Below are 23,434 nucleotides of genomic sequence, written 5' to 3' on the forward strand. Positions count from 1 at the left end.
TATTGCTTAAATTGTAAAGTCTTGAGAACGACTATTATTTTTAAAAATATCTCATACAATTATTCTCTCTGCACCAGATCACATGAAAATTAGTCAAAATTTTGGGTGTTCGAAGTAATGGTTTCAATTTTGAGTTGTGGAATTCAGTCAGGAATCATTTTGAATATGAAACAATTGCGAAATTGAAAGAGGTGTATTCGTAAACAAATATTTAATTAATAACACTGTAAATAATATAACTTGATGAATCATTTCATAAGAATGGTAGGTACCTAGAAATGAGTCATAAAATTTGTTCAAAGTGATGCCCATTAGATATTATACAGGCTTCGAAACGTCGAATCACTTCTTTCGTACAAGTCGCTCTTATAATATCAGGCGTAATATCACTGCACGCTAATCGAATTTTCATTTTCAGATCATCCACATTCAAAGGGGGAGTAGTGAAAACAATATCTTTCAAATAACCCCATAGGAAAAAATCAAGCGGAGATAAATCTGGGGAACGAGCCGGCCACCGAATTGGACCCTTATTACCAATCCATCTATTTGGGTACGTACTATCCAGATATTCAGTAACAACCTGTGAATTGTGAGGAGGAGCACCATCTTGTTGCCACCAAATTCCTTGTCGTTCTGCTATGGGAATATCTTCCATCAACTGGATCAAATCATTTTCTGGAAAATGTAAATATCGCAATCCATTGAGATTTTCATTGAAAAAGTAAGGTCCTATGATGCGGCCATTGAACAATCCACACCATACATTAATATCCCAAGTAGTTTGAATATTACTTTCGCGGACCCAGTGGGGATTTTCTTGAGACCAATAGTGACTGTTATGTCGATTCACAACTCCATTATTGTGGAATCGCGATTCATCGCTCTCCACAAAATTTGACTGAATATGTTAGGACTTTCATGTAATATTACCTGAATACAAGCAATGAATTCAAGTCGTCGTTCAAAGTCCGTGGGTTTCAAACCTTGTACCAACTGAATTTTGAATGGGTGGTATTTATTTTCTTTCAGAATTCTCTGTACATTAGATTTACTCACACCGACTTCTTCTGCAAGAGTACGGATAGAAACATGTGGATGAATAATAATATAAGCCAACACATTGATCTCTAAATCTTCAGTTCTAACAGATCTCGTGTGATGACGATGCTTTATAGTAGAAGGAAATGACTCAGTTCGCAATTTTTCTACAACTCTCGAAAAAGTCATTCGTGACGGAATGGGTCTGTCTGGAAAACGTTCTTGGTATAGACGTTGTGCTTGACGGCAGTTTTTCTGACATTTCCCAAAAATTAATAACATATCAATGCAATCACTTGGACTAAACGCGAAAGGCATACTGGAGTTTTCGCACAAAGAACACAGTTACTGTTTTGCAAAGAATCACTGAATCGAACTGACAAGTAGATACAATTCAACAACATTTGTTACTATGGCATCAACAAGCATGAGCTACTTGATGAAATTGTGCAATATAAAGCAATTCACCCTCAAGTTAGTCACATTCTCAAGAATTTCAATATTATATTCAACTGATGTCGGTATCGTATCGTAGAGGTGAGAATAATGGTTTGTATTCAGTAGTAGTCTAGTTCAATTTAATAAAAGATATAGACTGGATTCGTGTACGAGTAAATAAGTTTTTTTTAAACTTTATAGGGTCATTTCGCCAGTTCGCGTCCATTTAGTGCAGTTGGCAAGTTTGAAGGAGAAGATAAAAATGTTCCAGCACTAGTTTCAATGAAAAAGTTATGTGATGTGTTCATTATATAGTCTACTATAGGGTTCGCTTTCAGTTTTGTTCGAAACTACTTGTGGTTTTTTTACAAATAGACAAACTTCAAAAATACGCGTTTTACCCAATTTGCGTCCAAAAAATCTAAATTGCGTCCACCCATAGACCATTTTGCGTTCACCAGCTAAGAAAAGGAATTAAGGGGTGATATTTTTAAGATAATGCAAAGAAAAATTGTATTTTAACAGATTCTTTATTCAAGAATATTATTATTTGAAAATCAACATTATTATCATTAATAAATCACTATAAAGAAAATAAGAATACTCATTTATTCTTCTCAACATTGATAGAACTTAAAACAAAACTACTTAAAAAAAACGAAACATTATTCTGAAACAGGTACCTAATTAATAATTTTCAACCTTTTAATGGTTGCAGGTCAACAACAATCAGTTCTGTTAATTTTACCCGAAAATCACGATTTTACAATATCATGAAGATCAGCCTTGATTGATTGATAAGTTGTTGGCTATATTATAGCAACAAAACAAGACAATAGTTTTATCTAATTCTACTACTAAAAGAAATGTTGAATCATAATATTATGATTATGAGACAATGTATGATTACTATTGCCTTCGAATTTTAATTAATTACACAAGTCACATTCAAAAGAATTATCTTTGGCTTCTGAATAACTTAATCCTAGAAATTGCGTGCATTTCAGATGATACCATCTAATACACTTGTCACAGCCAATGTTTTTCTCATCGTCATCTTCTACATCAGAAATTAATACATCGTCACATTTAGCACATTTCATTAGCTCCACGGCTGGTACATTTTCTTTCTCAGATTCCTCATCTATCGACTCTATCGTTTCCTGTGTGGCTTTTATCTTCTTTTTTCGTTTCGGAGCAGTTTTTTGAACCTTTCGAGCTCTCTCCTGTTCTTTTTTCTCTATTCGTTCTAACTTTCTTTTTCGTATTGCTTCCTGTTTTTCGTTCTTGATCTGCTCTTTATCTTCGTAATACTTTCTCCATGCAGCAGAAGATATGAGTAGTTGTTTACAGCTGATTCTCGGCCTCCCCCCACCACTATGACGTATTAATTGCTTTTTTTATTGGTTGTTGTTTGGTGAAGTTTTTTTGTTGTGCAGTGAAGTCAAGGCGTTGTGACCTTGAAGTGTCTGGTGCATGGATCGTTCAGATTTTTTTTTCATATGAGATTTTGTGTGTTTATGTGTGTGTGTAGGAGAATGCACGGTACAGGGTTTCATCATGTGCTTGTTTGTCTATGTACAAACATACGTCTGCATACTTCGAAGATCCTCCAAGTAATAAATGCTCCATCGGTGTTAGGGCACCAAGTTAGTAGTGGAGTGACGTCACAGCAATAACCGTTCAACGGCTAGAGAGCGACATGTTCACTCCACGACGTGTGGCAGAGTAATGCGTATTCATCGGTCTGCCCTCACCTCTCCCGAAGCGATGAAGGTTCGCTCTAGCCCCGCTATCGATGGTGACACAACGGCAGCCGAGGACCGTTTGCCTAGCGTCTACCCTCTCCGAGACCGCAACGACCACTGCTTGCTCGTATATCGACATCTGTTATCGCATTCAGTTGGGAGGTAATCTTGGCGCATGTAGTTGAGAAGTGGGGTTGGCTATGACGTCTTGACGGGTCCTATCAGAGTGTATTTAAGAAGCGTACGAGTGTTGGCTATGTCAGTTTACATCAAGTGAGTTAGTGAGAACTATTATATAAAATGTATTCCTGTGACTGTGGTAAATCTTTCACTCGTAGTGATAATCTTCGTCGGCATCAGCTCCAGAGTTGCCAAGGAGGGCCTGCAGTGAAACGGGTGAGAGTGGATAATGCAACACCTATGTATACGTGCAATTGTTGTAATGTGACAATTCCTATGACCCAAGTGAATTCTCACCGAAGAACCATGAGTCATAAAAATAATGCATGTGTTCAATTGTCTGACGGTGTTCAAATTATAACGAATGCATTCAATTGCCGCATTGCTACATACAGGGTGGAGAGTTCGATTGTAACCAGTGACTACATGTCATTTTTCAATAAGATTAGGCAGAAGGTCATTGAATTACTGGAATCAGCCATCAGGATCCATAAAAGCATCAAGGTGAATATGGAAGTTTTTGGGAATTATATTCTTCAGACTGATGATTCGAGGGACACGAAGTCATTTAATTCCCAAAATAAAATAGTGGACCAATCTTCAGATTTGAATGCTGTTTTTGATGGATTCCGTGATGTAATTGTGGCTCAAACGACTGAGTTCCAGGATCGTGACTCAGGTATTTATTTTTTAAAAATTTCAATAAGATTGAATAGTAATATTTTTTTTATAATTCAGGTTGGACTTGTGAAAAAATATTGTTTCTCGAGGTCAACATTAATAAATACAGTCCACTGGAAGGACGTTCATATGTGAAGCTGCCTCAATGTATTCAATGGAAGAAAGCTGTTGTGAATGTTCGTAATGAAGATCAATATTGTTTTGCTTGGGCTATAACATCAGCATTATATCCTGCAGATAGTCGAGTGTCCGAACTTACGTCATATCCACATTTTTCCACTGTTTTAGATGTCACAGGTATGGATTTTCCGGTTAAAGTTAATAATAAGAGTATCGAAATATTCGAAGATAGGAATGATATTTCAATTAATGTTTACGGTTTAGAGAGTACATTTGAGAAGGGTAAAATGAAGTATGAAGTGATTGGTCCATTGCGATACTCACAGAGAAGACTCCGGAGACATGTCAATTTGTTGTTTATAACTGATGACTCCGGTAATGGTCACTATTGTTGGATCAAAGATCTTTCAAGATCAGTTTCTAATCAACTATCAGCTCATAGACAGAAAAAATATTTTTGTGATGGATGTTTGATATATTTTTCTGATGAGAGATTGCTTTTACGTCATAATATGTATGATTGTAATCACATTAGTACCACAACACCAACTACTAATTTAAAGATCAATAAATATGGTAGAATGGTTGCGGAAAATAAACTAATGTTTGAAAACTTTGAGAGGCAAATGAGGGTGCCATTTGTAGTGTATGCTGATTTTGAATCAGTGCTTAAACCGATTCATGTGAATGAGCCAAATCCTGGAAGTTCATACACGATTAAAACATTCAAACATGCCCCATATTCATTTGCTTATTTGATAAAGTGTTCATATAATGATGATTTGACAAAATTTGTTACATATAGGGGTGTAGATGCAGCTCAGAAATTTGTGAGTAGCATTGAAGATGATTTGAAAGAGATACATGAAAATCATCTTAGAAACCCTAAACCAATGGATACACAAACTGCCGAAGAAGAAGAACAGTTTGTTGCAGCCAGAACTTGTGGTATATGTAATAAAGCATTTACTGATGGTGACGTCAAAGTAAGAGATCATTGTCATGTCACAGGAAAGAAAAGATCACATGCCGCTCACTCGAAATGTAATTTAAATTTCAAAATACCAAACTTCATACCTATCATTTTTCATAATTTAAGTGGTTATGATTGTCATTTATTCATAAAAGAATTGTATAGGAATAAAGAGAAAGTTGATGTTATCCCGCAAACTAAAGAGAAATATATATCTTTCACGAAGCATCTCTTTACACACAGCTATACCGATAAAGATGGTATGGTTAGGAAGAATTATCTCAAAATGAGATTTATCGATAGTTATAAATTTATGACTAATTCGTTGGAGAAGTTGGGTGCAAACTTGACCTCCGATCAATGTTTGGAGATGCACAAACATTTCCCACAAATTGAGAAATTCAATTTGATGAGACAGAAAGGTGTATTTCCATATAGTTTTGTTGATGACATTGACAAATTGAATTATCCATTACTTCCGACAAAAAATCAGTTTTATGACACACTCAATTGTGAACATATATCGGAAACTGATTATGATAGGGCTAGAAAAGTTTGGAATTTATTCGAGTGTCAGAATTTGGGGGAATACTCTGATTTGTATTTGAAGTCGGATGTATTGCTACTATGTGATATTTTTGAAAACTTCCGCACCACAAGTTTAGAGATATATAACTTAGATCCGGCACAATATTACACTGCACCTGGATTATCATGGGATGCCATGTTGAAGTTCACTAATGTTGAATTGGAATTACTAACTGACATTGATATGATTCACTTTTTTCAAAAAGGTATACGAGGTGGAATTAGTCAATGTAGCGAGAGGAAACATATAGCAAATAATAGATTTTTACCCAATTATAATCCCAACGAACCTTCCACATTCATTACATATTTAGATGCAACAAATCTATACGGTCACAGTATGTCACAACCTCTACCAACAAGTGAATTTACATGGTTGACACCAAATGAAATTCTTAATCTCGATGTGATGGATGTGAGTACTGATAGTCCGTATGGGTATGTATTTGAAGTGGACATTCATTATCCACAAGAGTTGCATGATAAACATTCTGACCTTCCATTTTTAGTCGAAAAAATAATACCACCTCGTACACAATCGAAAATTCCCAAATTAATTCCAAATTTGAATGATAAAAGAAAATATATTGTTCATTATAGGAATCTACAGCAAGCTGTCAAAAATGGATTGATTGTAATGAATACACATAGAGTATTGAAATTCAAACAATCATGCTGGATGAAACCCTATATAGATCTTAATACTGAAATGCGTAATAGGTCTAACAACAAATCTGTTAAAGATTTCTATAAACTAATGAATAATGCGGTGTATGGAAAGACAATGGAGAATGTAGATAATCGAATTGATGTTAGACTCGTTACACATTGGGAAAATATAAAGAAAAATATAGGTGCCAGCACTCTCATAGCCAAACCAAATTTCAAAAATTGTTCAATTTTCACTGATAATTTCGTTGCCATTCAATTGGGTAGAGTGAAGGTTCATTACGATAAACCATTATATTTGGGATTTTCCATATTAGAATTATCTAAAACAGTCATGTATGACTTTTTCTATGGATGCATCAAACAACACTTTGATGAAAATGTCTCTTTACTTTACACAGATACCGACTCGCTCATTCTTAAAGTAAACACAGAAAATTTTTATGAATTCATAAAAACTAACATAAGTAGATTTGATACATCCAATTACAGTATAGTTAACCAATTCAATATTCCAGTAACAAGTTCAGTCTTGGGTAACTTCAAAGATGAATTTCCAAATGATCCAATCATGAGTTTTTATGGTACAGGTGCTAAAGCATATTATGTGAAATCTGTTGATGGTGAATTTAAGAAAGCCAAAGGGGTTAAACGATCTGTAATAAAGAATGAATTGACATGCGAAGATTATCAAAAAATCGTCGAACAAGGTGGTATGATATTCAGAAAGATGAATTCATTCAGAAGCGTGTTACATGATATGTATACTGAATTAAAAAATAAAGTTGCATTATCATATCACGATGATAAACGATTTATCATTCCGAATACTACCCACACTCTTCCTTGGGGTCATAATGATATTGAATTTTATGAAAACGATCCAAATGAGAACATTCGTTGGATAAGTAATATTATTCAACAATCACAATCTCAGGAGACTCCATTGGATCAATTGATTAATTTATTATCTGCCGAGATCAATGATTGAAATATCATTCAATATCTTCAAAACCGGAAAATTCAATATTGATATTTATGTAGCCATTTATAATTAATAATATATGATAGAAGTAATGTGATATTAATGTATTATGTATGTATGTATATGTATTACTGTAATGAATATAAAATGATTAAAATTTTATTTGTATTATTTCTATTTCCCTAATCAATTACTGCAATATATAGTATAATGTAAATGACAGAAATATCAGTTTGAAGAGAATCATCGTAGAGTGCACAATGTCTAAAACAATCGATAAGTTTGGTAGAAAAAGAAAATGGGGTGGTAATGTCATTCGAGGTCCTCCTGGGAATGGTTTTAAATTAACAAAAGATGGTCATTATGACATGCAAAGGAAAATATTGAAAAATACAAGTGAACCAATTGACAAGAGTGATTGTGTAACTGTATCATATCTTGAGGGGGAAATTAATGGAGCAAAGGAAGTTATACTTCTAGCCCTACAAGCTGCAATACAATCCACAATAGGCAATATTGCTCGGGACGCCCGGCAAGCATTTGACGATAAAATTGCAGAGGCTCGGATAACTTTCACTCGTAAATTTGACAAACTTACAAGTGATGTAGACATAAAAATGTCTGACATAACAGCGTCTACAAATAAAAAATTTGATGCTATGTCAAACATAACAGGGACTACAATGAAAAAGTATGATGTACTGGAACAGAGAGTTGAAGTATTGGAGAAAAACCATAAAGAAGTTTTGGAGAGAAACTATAAAGTCAGGCCATCATCATCAGGTGGACTGGGATATCCAGGACTGAACATTAATCCAAATCATAGAATAATACAACCAAAACCAAAACCAACTGATGATGTATTAATGGAACCAACATGGTGAATGTATTCCCTCGTTAGGTTAGGTTAATAGCTACGTTAGGTTAACTGCATACTTACGTTAGGTTAGGTGTTAGGTTAGTATTCCCTCGTTAGGTTAGGTTAATAGCTACGTTAGGTTAGCTGCATACTTACGTTAGGTTAGGTGTTAGGTTAGTATTTCCTCGTTAGGTTAGGTTAATAGTTACTGTAGGTTAGGTTAGGTTAGGTTAGGTTAGGTTAGGTGTTCGGTTGCATAGCGGTAGGTTAGCGTACTAGGTTAGGTTACGTTAATACATACGATAGGTTAGGGGTTCGGTTGCATAGCGGTAGGTTAGCGTACTAGGTTAGGTTAGGTTACGTTAATACGTTAATACGTTAGGTTAGGTGTTCGGTTGCATATTATGTTACGAACGCGCGCGCGAAGAGGGCGTAGATGTCTCTCCAGATGTCCCGCCTACCTGGGGCCGGAGGCCCCACCCACCTGGGCGGAGCCCAGGCAGTGGGCGTGGCCCGTTAGGGCCACGCCCCCCCCCCCGTCGCCACCAACTTTTCGGATACCCCGCCCCTTTCCGAAGCCCCGCCCCCTTTCCGAAGCCCCGCCCCTCCCCTCCCCGAAGCCCCGCCCCCCGACTCCCAACATTTGCGCATGTACACCCCTACCCTCATCGCGCATGTGCGCTCCCACCATTTTCCCACCGCTCACGCATCGAAGTCGATACCCTCCGGAGAGCACTCCACAACATTCAGTTCGAGAAGTCATCTCATCGAGAGCAGTCCACTCCACAACAAGGCAGTACGTTCCAACGACCAACTTGATATTTGAGTAAGTAAATTAGGAATGTTATTTTTTATATCAACTAACTTTGTATTATTTCTTCTTTTTCAGAATGGCAACCAATACACAGGAGGTGAATAATGCTGTGGCGTCTATTCTGCCGGTGTCCGCTGACCAGGAGGAGGCAGCATCTTCGAGAGCGGTGACGGTTGACCAGCCAACCACTTCGCGTTCGCGAGTTAGGTGCAGATCTTCTAGCCCTGACTTATTCGAGGAGGAGGAGGAAGTCAGGGCTGTGAAGAAGGTTTGCCAACGACCTGCAGCAAAGGTTGGTCCTATTTCAAAGTACCGAGCTACTTGCAATAGGACTAATCCTTATGCAGGTAGTTTTTCGACCTCTCGTAAGAGGGCCTCCACACCAGCAGCAGCACCAGCAGCAGTGGAAATTCCGAGGAGTCCTTCTCCGGAGTTGGTGATATTGTCGCCGTTGGTGACGCGACTACCACCGCTGCCAGCGACACCGGCGGATCCTGAGGTGTTGGTGCCACAGCCTATCGGAGAGGTTAGTGAAAAGATGAGTGTTTTTCTGCAGAGATGCAAGAAAGAAGAACGAGCTGCCCGATCTAGCGAGGCCGCGTTGGTTACCATGAAGCGACAAATGGCTGAAATGGATAACCGACGGAGGGAAATCCAAAAGGAAATGGCCGAAATAGATCGGAATTATGCATCTCTGCAGGAAAGGTGTAAAGCAGAGACCTCTTCGATAAAGCTGTACAAAAAAATAGTGACAGTTATGGACACTCTTTTTGTAGATGAAGTGTAAATATAAGATTAGTTTTAGGTTAGTTAGGAGTATTTAATTATGGTAGTTTTAAGTTTATATTTGTTAAGTTTATATTGAATAAAGGAAAAGGAAGTGAAATAAAGGGTGTACACTGTTTTTTGGTTTGGTACACATTGAACAATGCGATGGTTGGAGCATTTTTCTTCACTTCCTCTTATTATTATTATTATTTTTTTTATTTCAATTCCAAGTTCTTCTAGACAAATACCTCACATCAATTTTTGTGTCCTCTAATCACTTGTAAATAATTTCATGTGAAGAAAATTTAAAAAATAAAAAATAGACATGTTTCATAGTGAAATCGACAAGTATATTTCATTTGTATTTTATCCATTCAAGTATCTCTTTCATTGAATATGTCTTATGTCACTTTGCAATTTACCCCTACTCATTGAATATGTCTTATGTCACACTACAATTTACCCCTACTCAATGTTCCACTCCTCTCCCACTCCCTCTCGAAAGTATAAAAGTAGAAATCATCTGATGAAACATTCAGTTGATCAGCTAGCATCGAGATGGAACCCGATTCAACCTCCGAACCCTATAGCTGCCCGGATCAGGGGTACAACTTCAATTACTGGGATAACAGCCAGGTACAGGTTGTCTCTTCCACCACGGAACCCCACAGTCCGCCATACGAATACCGGGATCACGACATCAGGATGCAAGTTCAACATGTCACTGGCAGTGACGAAGGACACTTGGATGACTCGGAATATCCAGATCCTGACGGATGGTGGGACCCTGCTTATGATGACATTGTCCCAATGAGTAGCGACGACGACGATGATGACGACGACGACTCTGGTGATGATGCTGATGACGAGCTTGACGTTAGACGTCCTCCACCATCCCCTATCCTCATCGAGGATAGTCCTCCGCCATCCCCAATCCTAATCGATGATGATGTCCTCAATTCCGATGATGACATATAATCATCTACTCGTCCATCATTTCCTTTCCTTTCCTTCCACGGAGTACACACTTTTTGGTTGGTGTACACGAGGCACTGCGAGGCTGGGGCAGTGTCTTCCTCCCTTCCTCTCCCTCTTATTAGTTTTTTTTCCATAATAATCACTAGAATTTCTCCTAATAATCGCTCAGAGTTTCATTCTTGATGTTTTCGAATCTCAAACACTGTTCTACATTTCACCCCCTCCATTTCATTTCTTCCAATATAAATATAGCAACAATCCCAGTTCTATATCATTCTTCCACAATGTCGAGTACAGGACCCATCCAAGTACATGAAATAGATTCAACGTCTGATCATTTGAGTACAACCTTCGCTCAATTTCTGCAGCGAATCTATGATCTTCCTGATGATTTCGCAGAACGAGTGGAACAAGGTATTCAGGACGACATAGATGCTGTTGACGATAATAATGCGGATGATGTGATTAGTATATCATCTGATTCAGCTGATTATGACGACGACGACATCATGAGTATATCATCTGATTCAGATGACTACTATGAGGATGATATCATTAGTATATCATCTGATTCAGATGACGATACCATAATTATTGTTTCTGATGATGAGGAGCGTTAGTCCATATCATTGCATGGATTAATAAAAAAATAACAGCCCTTTTCAGGGCTACAATTAAAGACTGAAACAATAAAAAAAATAGCTCTTTTCAGAGCTACCATTATACTTTCAAACAGAAACAGATTCATACCATTGTTAACATTATGTTAACATTATAATCTCAAACGAAATATATGTATGTGAAAGTATTCATCATTATATGCATATGAATGATTGACAAATGCCAACTTCAACTTTCATTTGAAGTAGTACTCATCATATGCATAGATATTCAATGACTATCAAATTCCAAATTTCGACTTTTCAGTCAAAGTAGTAATTTATTTGTCATATAATGTATAGATATTCAAAGACTAACAAATAGTAATTTATTTGTCATATAATGTATAGATATTCAAAGACTAACAAATTTCCAACTTAGACTTTTATTAGTCAAAGTATTCATTTGTCACATAATCTATGAATACTAATACAACTAACTACTGTTTGTGTGAATAATGTAGCCCTGAAAAGGGCTGTTGTTTTTTTTTTGACCAGTAGGTCCACGGTTATTGTGCCACAGGTTGGACATTATTACATATAATACATGTAGATACTCGGGTGAAGTTTGTTAGTGGCCTCTCGCAAGCTTCACACCAATTCTGTCCCATTTCCATAATTGAGACAGTGTTGTGGGTGTTGACATGGGCATACCACCCTCCATTATTGTTTCTATGCGAATAAAACCGAAAGCAGCACCAACATAGTTTTTTGTTCTCTCCATCTATTGTGCTGATCAATACGTATGCATCCAATGCACAATACAAATCCAAGGGATCTTCCAGTGTCTCACTGACATTGAGTGTTCGCATACCGATCCTCATAGCACCATCACCTTCAGTTGTGTCAGCTTCTATCCCTTCATCATCTCCTTCTTCATCCATGACCCTCTCAAACTCCATCACGTCATCATCTTCGTCGCTTTGGTTGGCCTCGTTTTCAACTTCGTCTATCTCATCTTCATCGACTCCAACATCTTCTGCTTCAACTATTACTTCCTCTAGCGGAACATTGACATCCTCATCATCTGATTCGTCTATCCAATTGTTTTCATCAACAGCAGCTATTCTATTTAATGCAGCATTTATTTTTGCAGAATTCATCTTGTTGTTGTTTGCTCACAGTTGTAGAGAGTGAATGAATGAACTCTAGGTTTGCAAGTCAACTTATATAGGAGGTGATGCGACTCCCACTTGACTCGTTTAGAGTGGAATAGTAGGAGAAGTTATCCCACTATACTTCCACATGATGTTGATTTGTATAAATAGAGATCGTAGGTATAGGAGAGAGCATTCAGAGTTTCTGTAAGTCATCTCTTTATATTTCTAATCGAATTAGTAAAATGCCGTTTCCAAAAGAGTGGAATGAAAAACCAAAAGTGTGTGTCTACCCAATGATGATTGCAGGGGCTATTGTGTGCTACTTTTGTCAAATAAGTAGACCTAAGGATTCAATCAATCCATGTACTGGTATGTGTAGTGATTGCGTGTTGCGGATTCAACTATCGCCTCCTTCTCATCCACCGAAGCGAACAAAATCGGATTATCGTCAACAACAGTTACAGTGTCTGAAGTGTTCCGAACCTATAATATTTAACAATATAGGTATCTGTAGAAATATTTGTGGTACCTGTGCTGCCGTTCCAACTCCACTGCAACGTTGTTTGCGTTGTGATACATATTCCATGAATTGTTGGAATCATGTATGCAATGCATGTAGAAGTACTTGGGATCTGTGTGAGAAGGTTGGTCAACTCTACCCCAATAGGAGAATCCATTTTTTTCAATGTTGGTGTTTGACGCACGAGCAACAACTATTGAGGAATAGAGTCAAAGAACGTTCCACATCCACAGAGACATATTAACATTTTTCATTTTTTATTATCGTTATTGTCCTCTATTATTAAAAATATATATATATATATTTTGAATTTATTTGTATTATTTTCTAACATTTAAAAATACATGCATGCAACACAAAGTTTTCCTCTTAAATGACAAAGATTGTTACATGCGTGAATAGTTTAGTGAGAGAGCGCATGTGCCAGTTGATGAAAGAGCGCATGCGCTAGTTTATTTTCTTCTATAAATGGTGAGGTCTCAGTAACATCATCACCTTTCCTATCCACATTCTATTGCTATCACATATCATTCCTCAGACCTTAATAATCATGAGCTCTATGCCGCTATTGATTGCTGAAGATGGTTCACCACTTGTTGATATCGATCAGACTGATTTTGAAAATATTCCAGTATTACATTTATCGAGTCAAGATTCGATAAATGATTTTGATATTAACGACTTCGTTAACTTTGCAGATGTGCCAGAACCAAATGAGCAAATTATTATTGAAAATCCGATCGTTTCGCAATTATCATCACTCAAACACTCTTCATCTACCCTTCCTCTTGGTGTTGATAAGAAATCTAGAACAATCAAGAGGAAGGTTACTAAGGCATCTTCATCGATTGTCACTGACTTCAAAGAAAAGAAAGAATCCAAAAGTGTTGTGCGACAGAAAAAACCCGCAACGAAAAGTGACAGATCGAAGAGGAAGCCAAAAGGTACTCCTAAAGAAATGAAGAGTGATTTGAAAGCTGAACCGCTATCTTCTTTCAGTCCCCTCCATCGGTTTGGGGAAATGAAAAGGAAAGCAAAATGCCGTCTTGTAAAGGCACAGATGACTATTGCTGAACTTGAAAAGAGTGAGCGAGCTATTAATGCTAATAATGAAACTCTTGAAGCATTAGATGCCAAGATTGCATTAGCGAAGGTTGAATTGGCTAGAATGTCTAAAGATGCTGATGAACTCCGTTCAAAAATTGGTAAAGATAAGCAATTCCATCAACGTTCGAGAATGCAAGCTCAGGCTGAGCTTGAGGAGTCGACTAAGCTTTATGAGACAGCATTATCAGTGAGAGATAATTGGCAAAAAGAGTTGGATACTGCATTTCAAAGTGACGGCGATTAGTTTTGGGAATGATAATGTGTTTTCAATATCGTGAGTTGAAAAATATAAGCGGGAATGGAGTATACAATTAATTTGGTTTGGTATACACAGAACATTGCGAATGGCTGGGGCAATGTTTACCGCTGCAATATTTTTCAGTTCACATACTTATAATTGAAATGAAAACAATAATGAACTTTAATATTACTTTATTCATAAAAGTCACTATTATATACATTTAAACCATATTTGATTCATCAATCCAAGAATTTTGTTCGCTAGGAAGGCCTAACCACTTTACATATACTTTATTTTTTCTTCTCTTCAACACCTTCTCAATCAGATATACGTCAGGATTCTCGGTTCGTAATAACTCTTCTTCGTAAAAACATCCTCTAATCGGCTGTTCATTCATATCTTCAAGATTATAAGTCGTTGGGATGGTTTTATTAATTTTAACAATCTTGAATAGCTCCGTGGTAAAATTCGCAGTGTAAGACTTTTCAAAAATATGTTTGTATTTACTTATACGTACAATATCATTTAATTGGAATTTGGGTTTACTTTGTCTTCCTCCAATTCCATTGATACCCTTGAATTTTAATTTTGTTGTTGAATCAACATTGATGGGTGCCATACCTATTGTACGATGAACTTTATTATTATATCTACTAGTTATAATTGGAAGAATATCAAGCCATTTGTGGTGACCTCTCATCGAAAATTCCTTGTAGAGCCATGCCTTTATTGTACGAATCACTCTTTCTGCTATAGCTGCCTTCTTTGTGCTAAATGTTGAATAATGATTGATATTATATTCTCGCATGAGAGATGAGAAGCTTTTATTGAAAAATTCTTTCCCTTGATCGCTTTGTATGTGTTTGGGGGAGTATTTGGCTTCTTTCAGTACATGTTTCATTGCATTAGTTACTGTACTACCTGTTTTATCTTTAACTGCTACAGTCCACAGATATTTGGAGTAACAATCTATCACTACAAGTATATATCGGTATCCTTCATTACTTTTTGCATAAGGTTGCAGTTCAGCTAAATCTATTTGCCATAGATCTGCAAAACCTTTGATGGTGGTTATTCTTCTACGAAAATTACGTCTTGCAGGTTTATGTAATTCATTAACAACTTGTCGTTTGACATCACTTATTTCATTAGTCATTCTATTTCAATATGATTAAAGAGAAAAGGTGATAATGTTACTGCATTGAATGATGATGTGACAGTGATCATTACATGTGAATATGTTAATATATTATACCTTCTTCACGTAATTCTTCAATTATTGAAATTATTTCATTATCATGTCCGGTATGTCCGGCTGACTTTGAAGCTACCAATAGTCGTAGGCGAGCAACTAACTCTTTCGGTGAATTCCAGTACACATAATTCACAGGTTTAGAATTATATATTTTCTCCATTTTCACTCGTTTGAGTGCTCCACCAATTTTACTTCTACTTCTTATTGGATATTGTCGTGAGTCTAATAGAGGTTTGATAACTTCACGAAATTTTTTAGAATTTGTATTTTTAAAACCATTCTTCAGATGATATTGTTTATATGGAGCATTCGTTATTTTCAATATTTTGGAATATACTTGACGAGTTTCTTCATTATCAACATCTTGTGGATTCTTCAAAAAAATCATATCATACAATTCTGGACTACCTGCGCATTCATATTTTTTCACTTTATTAGCATCCCAAAATGAAATGTTTCCATCTTTGAAATTTACCACTAGACTTCCCATTTTCAGCTTTTGTGTAATTGGATCCATACGTACGCCAAATGTTCCATCATATGCTGGATTTCTAGATTTTATATTATTCAAATGTTTCATCAAAACATCTTCACCACTTTCATTCATAACAGGTGAGATGTCAGGATCCGAGGAATCGATGTGGGACGATGATGGTGTTTCGAATAGAGTTGTTCTCATATCGTCTTGAAGTGTGCTCGTGTCACTATTCACAGATGATACACTACCAAAAGATTGTTTTCTTCCTATTGGAGTACTCATGGGATAATTTGAAGTAGATTGAACAGTTCCATGATTTGGTGATAACACTGGTGATTTAGAAGTAGCGTTTGATGATAAAACATTCAATGGTTTCATTATGGGCTCATACAATCTTTCAAGTGTCGTACGATTTTCAATATTATCATTCTTGATAGAGTTGAATTTCTGCCTGACAGCTTCTGTTGTCTCTACTAGTTGACGTTTCAAATTTATTTCATTGTTTTTATTTTCAGGATCTTTTTTTGTATTCATAATGCCCTTTTTTTGAATTAAAGCTTAATTCGTTGGTGAAGTGACCACTACAATATTCAGTGATCGAATAAGTTCCAAAAACAAGATCATGGGTATATAAAACTATCGAATCCTTTGCGATATCTACCTTCATCTATTTTTCTATCCTTATCAATGACTAGAAATCCATATTGGTCCTCCCAGCATTTAACACACATCAATTGGAATTGTTTGAATGTTACATCGGGTGGAACATGATCTGAATAAATGTGATGTAAATTCGTCTCATCTTGTTTGAACATTATAATGAAATTGGTATTGTCACGCACTAACTGTTTGGGTACCCGTGAATATGTCTGTGCTAGATAAAAACAATCAACATCCTTATGACGTCCCATACAGAAATATGATCTAATAATATCTTGCTTTTCACATATCACATCATCGAAAATGAAAACAGAATTAGGCTTAGCGTCGGAGGGTTCCACTATTTCTGCATTATTGCTGAATGTATAAAAACCTAATCCTTTTATAGGTTCCAAAACACTTCGCAAGTACTGATATTTAGGTTGATTGAGTGATTTCGAATAGAGATACACATTTCTAAATCTCAGTCCTTGTGGATGTGTTAATAGTGATATCATTGCATTCGTCTTTCCACAATTTGAAGGTCCTATAATGAGTCCTCGAACTGATGATGGAAGTAGTGGACCATGTCTGAATACCCTTTGTCCATTCAATCCACAACCAAATTTCTCATCTAGATTATCTACAGCAAACTTTTCTTTCTGTTTTACAATGCGCATCGTGCCGTGGTTGGAGACTATATAAATGTTATTAGCTTATTCATTTCAATGTGTACCATCAAACGATACGGACGTATTGAAAGTGATCGTAAAATTAAAAGAGGTTGTGGTTTTGTTAATGATTTAATAAACAAACTTCCTTTCGAATTACATCTACCCGGAGGTTATCAATACTGTGGACCGGGTACAAAATTGAAACAACGTTTAGCTCGTAACGACCCTGGAATCAATAAATTAGATATTGAATGCAAAAAACACGATATTCAATATTCTAAGCATCCATCCGATCTTGCAGCAAGACATTTAGCCGACAAAGAACTTGAATACAGCGCTTGGGATAGGGTTAAATCGAAGGACGCGAGTATTGGGGAAAGAGCAGCTGCATTACTTGTCACCAACATTATGAAAGCGAAAAGACATATGGGCATGGGTTGTAGTACCAATAAGAAAAAATGTAAGAGGAAACAAACGAAGAAAAATAAAATTAAAAAAGTTGCATTTGGTGCTGGGATAGTCCATAAAGTGCGAAATGTATTGAAGAAAGCTGGTGGGAATCAATTTGTGACGAATAATAGCAAAAAAGCTATCACTGTGGCATTGCAGGCGGCACGTAAATACCTTAAAGCTGCCGGTGGAAAGAAGAAAATCCGCACACCACGCATAATTCCTGTTCCCAAGATCGGTGGACTTTTACCATTGATACCAATTTTTGCTGGACTATCCGCACTAGGAAGTTTGGCGGGAGCCGCTGCTGGTATTACCAAGGCCGTGAATTCGGCAAAAGCCAGAAGAGCGGCTTTAATGGAAGCCAATCGTCACAATAAAACCATGGAGGCTGTAGCATTAGGCAAACGCGGAAGTGGAATATATCTCAAACGATACCGTAAAGGTTTAGGACTATATTTAAAACCATACAAAGCCACAAACAAAACAAAAAACTAATTGAACCCCTACCTCAGAGGCCTCTTACTGATCTCGATCTCAGTTATTATGCACAAAAAATGAAAATTCCACATTTTAGTGGTGTTTTTATGCGTGATAGATTACCATCTTCAGGTCCAAAACAAAACGAGACAGCTATTGTTAATTTAGATGGAATAAATGGACCAGGAACACATTGGGTGGCATATAAAAAATGTGGGAAAGAAGTCACATATTTCGATAGTTTTGGAGATCTACCCCCACCATTGGAATTGACTCGATTCTTTCGAAAATGTTCGAATGTAAAAATCAAATATAACTATGATCGACAACAGAAATTTAATACAGTTCTCTGTGGTCACTTGTGCTTGCAGTTTCTCTCTAAATAATTTTCCAAATAAAAATGGATTCAACACCAAAACTGGATCGGGAGGCTATCAAGGGAATGGGGTTTTCACTTAGAATGTTTTCAAAATATGGTACCTTGAAAAAAATGGATAAAGTGATGCTTGCAAATATGCCTAAGGAAGTGATACTTGCATGTGTTGCACATGAGATTGCATATGTTTGGGAAAAGTTGCCTAAGCATCTGCAAGATGACATCGATATAATGAAACATAGATATTGTTATGAGCACCACCACCACGATCAAAATTCAGAATCGGATGTTAATGACGGTCCTATACCTCGGAAATCTATGTGTTGTATTTGTAATATAGAGGATGTGAATATTGGTATCAATAAAAATGATACTTATTACAATACAACACCTTCCAAAAAGTGTAAATTGTCTCAAATGTGCTGTTGCTGTGTACAATAATAAATTGAAATGTGTTTCAAAATATTCATCAGTCATGTCACGAAAGTTCGAGCTACAAGCTGTCGGGACAAGTGTCTTGAGTGCGGATTTTTTTCCACCAATTGAATTGGATAGGAACAGTCGTTATGGATTAGGACTTTTGGGATTCTATGGGTGCAATACAATCAATAATATAACTGAAGCTAATAACTTAGTTAGTTTTAGAATCAGTAATGACAACTCATCGATACCCCAAAAGTTGACAATTGAAATTCCATGTGGTGCTTATGAAATAGAAGAGATCAATGCCGTCATACAGAAACATATCATGTTCAGATTGTTTCATGATAAAAAACCAAATGATGTCGTTGCAGATGATATTTTCTATCTACACGCCAATAATAATACATTCAAATGTGAAATGCGATCCAAATATGAAATTGATCTGACACATCCAAATTCAATAGCAGAAATGATGGGGTTCGCTCATGAAATATTTCCACCAAATCAGATACATGAATCATCATTACCAATAAACATTACAACTGTGAGACTTATCCGCTTAGATTGCAATATAATATCTGGTTCATATATAAATGGTGAAGAATCCCACATTCTTTTCTCATTCGATATTGATGTTGAACCTGGCTACAATCTTACTAAAGAACCACACAGTATTATATATATGCCTGTCAGTCCAGAAGGTCGTCAATTGATTCACAACATTACAGTGCGTATTTTGGATGAAAAAAATAACCTTATCGATTTTGGAAGTGAAGAAGAGATTTTCATTATTTTGGAATTGAAGAAAATCGAATAACTGTTGTTATGGGTTTCATTTATAATAGACAAAATCGCATTGAACAATCCCAAACGAGTTGCACTATCAAAAAGAAAGGTGTGCATAAAAAGAAGCTCATTCCACAAGTGTATGCTAAACAGTTAGCACATAACGCTCTGTCTGTGAGTGATCTTAAATTTTTGAAATCGATTGGATTGAAAGTGAGAAAATAACAATGGTGCTCGAAACAAACAATGAAAAGTTGAATATATTCAATGAACCAGTGCTCGATCATTCTCTCATAAGTTTACATGAGCACACATATAAGCCCTATGGATCACCGCTATTCAGGAATTCGGATGAAATCAGAATTGCAATCAATAATCAAGATGTTATACTAGATATTGCCGAGAGCTTCATTTACATAGAAGGTAAATTCACCCCCAAAGATGTAGCGAAAACATGCTATCTCTCGAATAATGCAATTGCATTTCTCTTTGACGAAATTCGTTATGAAATGGGTGGTGAACAAGTGGCTGTTGTTAGAAAACCTGGGATAACATCTACAATGAAAACCATGATATCATTTGGACAATCTCATGCTAACACATTATTGACATCTGGTTGGGGACTTTCACAATTGAAGCAAGATATCTTGGATACAAACAGTCATGTTTTTAGTGGAAAACTACCACTGAAATATTTGATGGGTTTTGCTGAAGATTACAACAAAAGTATCTTGAATGCCAAACAGGAATTGATTTTGATTATCGCTCGATCATTCAAAAACTCATATATAGGTGAAGTTGATGCTGATTTGGAAATAAATAAAATCGAATGGAAAATAAGACATATTGTACCAGATGATAAACACAAGCTTAAACTTTTGAGTAGAATAAACAAAAGCGGTCTGAATGCCAAAATCAAGTTGGCGTATCGTATGTGGGACCTCTATGAACTACCATCATTACGTGGGACTTCTTCAGACATATGGGCCATCAAAACAACTAACGCATTGGAAACTCCTCGTTTTGTCATCATCGCATTCCAAAGTACTACCACATCTGAAGATAGAACACAAGATATTACAAAATTCACAACTGCTGATATCAATAGTATTCGAGTATACTTGAATTCTGAAGTTTATCCATATGAGCGTTGGAATTTGAATTTCGATAAAAAACTTGATGCTCCTGCTTATTATGCTTTTGAGAGTTTCCAGCGAAGTTATTATGATAAAGATATGAGTGAACCTCTGATGGACATTGGACAATTTAGAGAGAATCCACTATTCGTCATCGATTGTTCCCATCAACCGAATGCAACAAAATCATCAACTATTGATATAAAGATTGAGTTTGAGACGAGGAAGACCAAGTTTCCAGACAACACTAAAGTATATGCATTGATTTTGCATGATACAGTTTTAACATACAATGCATTGGATGGTTCAGTTCATAGCAGATATTGACACTTTTTTTTCACTCTATCATGTACTGTTTTATGATCTTTTTTTTTATTTGTAACTGACTTATATCATGTATTGTATTTTATATCATATTTATTGTTTTGTAATCATTTTCTATTGTATTTCATCAGATTTAAATAAATAAAACATGAAAATAATAGAAAGTTTTTTATTTGACATTATTTATGATTTACAGGAACATACAGACTATCTAAAATAACTTCTTCCTCATAATCATCATTTTCGCGACCATCTTCAATTTCCTCTCGATTTTCATCATTCAATTCAAAGTGATGAATAATCCATTCTGGCAAGTATGGTTGGAGGCTATACAGGAATCTTCTTAGGTTCAGTTCAATCATAACCTCACAAAGTTGCCACAATTCCAATTCATTATCCAAAAATTTGTTGCAAACTTCTGCACCACTCCAATAGTTCTCAGCATCACGAAGGCATAATTCGATTTGTTTTTCATCATAGCATACACTCATATCATAAACGCTTGCATGTTCGGCTCCATCACCCAACACCTTCAATTTAGACGACAAATGTTGAACCGATGATTTGAGATCTACAATATCGACCCAATCTTGACTTGCGTACTGCATCCACATCTTTAAATGGTGGAACTGAAATCGAATAAAAAAAACAATAAGCAACCTCCAATTTTTCAGTGATATAATACTCACATTCCCATTTTACTTGTAGTTACAAAGTGAGTGTATTCAACTAAGTTAGTAATGTTTATATTTCCATATAATTATCATCTAATATATGAATATTAATAAAACAATAAGAAATTCATTATAATTACTATTATTATTCAATCATATTGAATTTGACTAGAGTTATCGTTTTCACACCAAAAAAACTTTGTAAGCTATGACCTAAAGAAATTCACTATAAATTATTACTATTATTCAATCATATTGAATTTGACTAGAGATCGCGTTTTCATGCCAGCAAAACTTTGTTGGCTCTGTCCTAAATACATCATCGTATATTTACCACCTGATGAGTTGATACAAGATATATCGTCATCACTGAATTGCAACGAAATACGTTTTGGTAGCCATGTTTTAAATAATTTATCATTGCTCACATCTTGCAAAGTTAATAAAATTGATTTACCAAATCGTGTAGAATAAGTTGACATATTTTTAATTATGTACACTTCATCAATTGGCAATGATGATAAGGCCTTTTGCTCTAGTATTTCAACCTCCTGTACAATCAAATTATTAATTTTATTCAAGTCTACCTTTGAAACGGACATGATGAAAATATATATGAAAATATAAACAATTTCCAACAGACAAATACACTCACCGTCTTCCTTCTATTACGAACTGAATAACACTCTACCAATTGCTAACTGCTGCAGATATATTCGTCTACTGATTTCATAGTGTGCCAGGCATTTCTTTTATATTAAACAGTGTGAGTCACCCCCACCATGAAACCGTGAAAGATTCACATTGCTAGTTGCTATCCACTAGAGATGCCTGACGTCACAGCCAAGCCCATCTCCCAACTTGATGCGATAACAGTTGCCGGTACGAGCAAGCAGTGGTCGTTGCGGTCTCGGAGAGGGTAGACGCTAGGCAAACGGTCCTCGGCTGCCGTTGTGTCACCATCGATAGCGGGGCTAGAGCGAACCTTCATCGCTTCGGGAGAGGTGAGGGCAGACCGATGAATACGCATTACTCTGCCACACGTCGTGGAGTGAACATGTCGCTCTCTAGCCGTTGAACGGTTATTGCTGTGACGTCACTCCACTACTAACTTGGTGCCCTAACACCGATGGAGCATTTATTACTTGGAGGATCTTCGAAGTATGCAGACGTATGTTTGTACATAGACAAACAAGCACATGATGAAACCCTGTACCGTGCATTCTCCTACACACACACACACACACACACATAAACACACAAAATCTCA

The 23,434-nt window shown here is 36.3% G+C and overlaps 1 protein-coding gene across 2 annotated transcripts; it reads left to right on the forward strand.

Moving 5' to 3' along the window:
* The first annotated feature begins 349 nt into the window (after window positions 1–349).
* On the forward strand, window positions 350–11,692 carry LOC141480362 (uncharacterized). 2 transcript variants are annotated; one of them, XM_074170287.1, is made up of 3 exons: window positions 350–8,443; window positions 8,629–9,108; window positions 9,172–11,692. In XM_074170287.1, exons 2-3 carry the CDS (start codon window positions 8,687–8,689, stop codon window positions 9,881–9,883), a joined length of 1,134 nt encoding a protein of 377 aa, XP_074026388.1. In that variant the 5' UTR covers window positions 350–8,443; window positions 8,629–8,686; the 3' UTR covers window positions 9,884–11,692. The 2 variants fall into 2 exon arrangements, with proteins under 2 accessions (XP_074026388.1, XP_074026389.1); XM_074170288.1 differs by lacking the exon at window positions 350–8,443 and adding an exon at window positions 8,503–8,561 and having other exon boundaries at window positions 8,634–9,108.
* The last annotated feature ends 11,742 nt before the right edge of the window (window positions 11,693–23,434 follow it).

This window comes from Leptinotarsa decemlineata, unplaced genomic scaffold (genome assembly GCF_025532065.1).
Source record: "Leptinotarsa decemlineata unplaced genomic scaffold, Ldec_3_MD MMD2_P_RNA_scaffold_7, whole genome shotgun sequence".
NCBI classification, from domain to species: domain Eukaryota; kingdom Metazoa; phylum Arthropoda; class Insecta; order Coleoptera; family Chrysomelidae; genus Leptinotarsa; species Leptinotarsa decemlineata.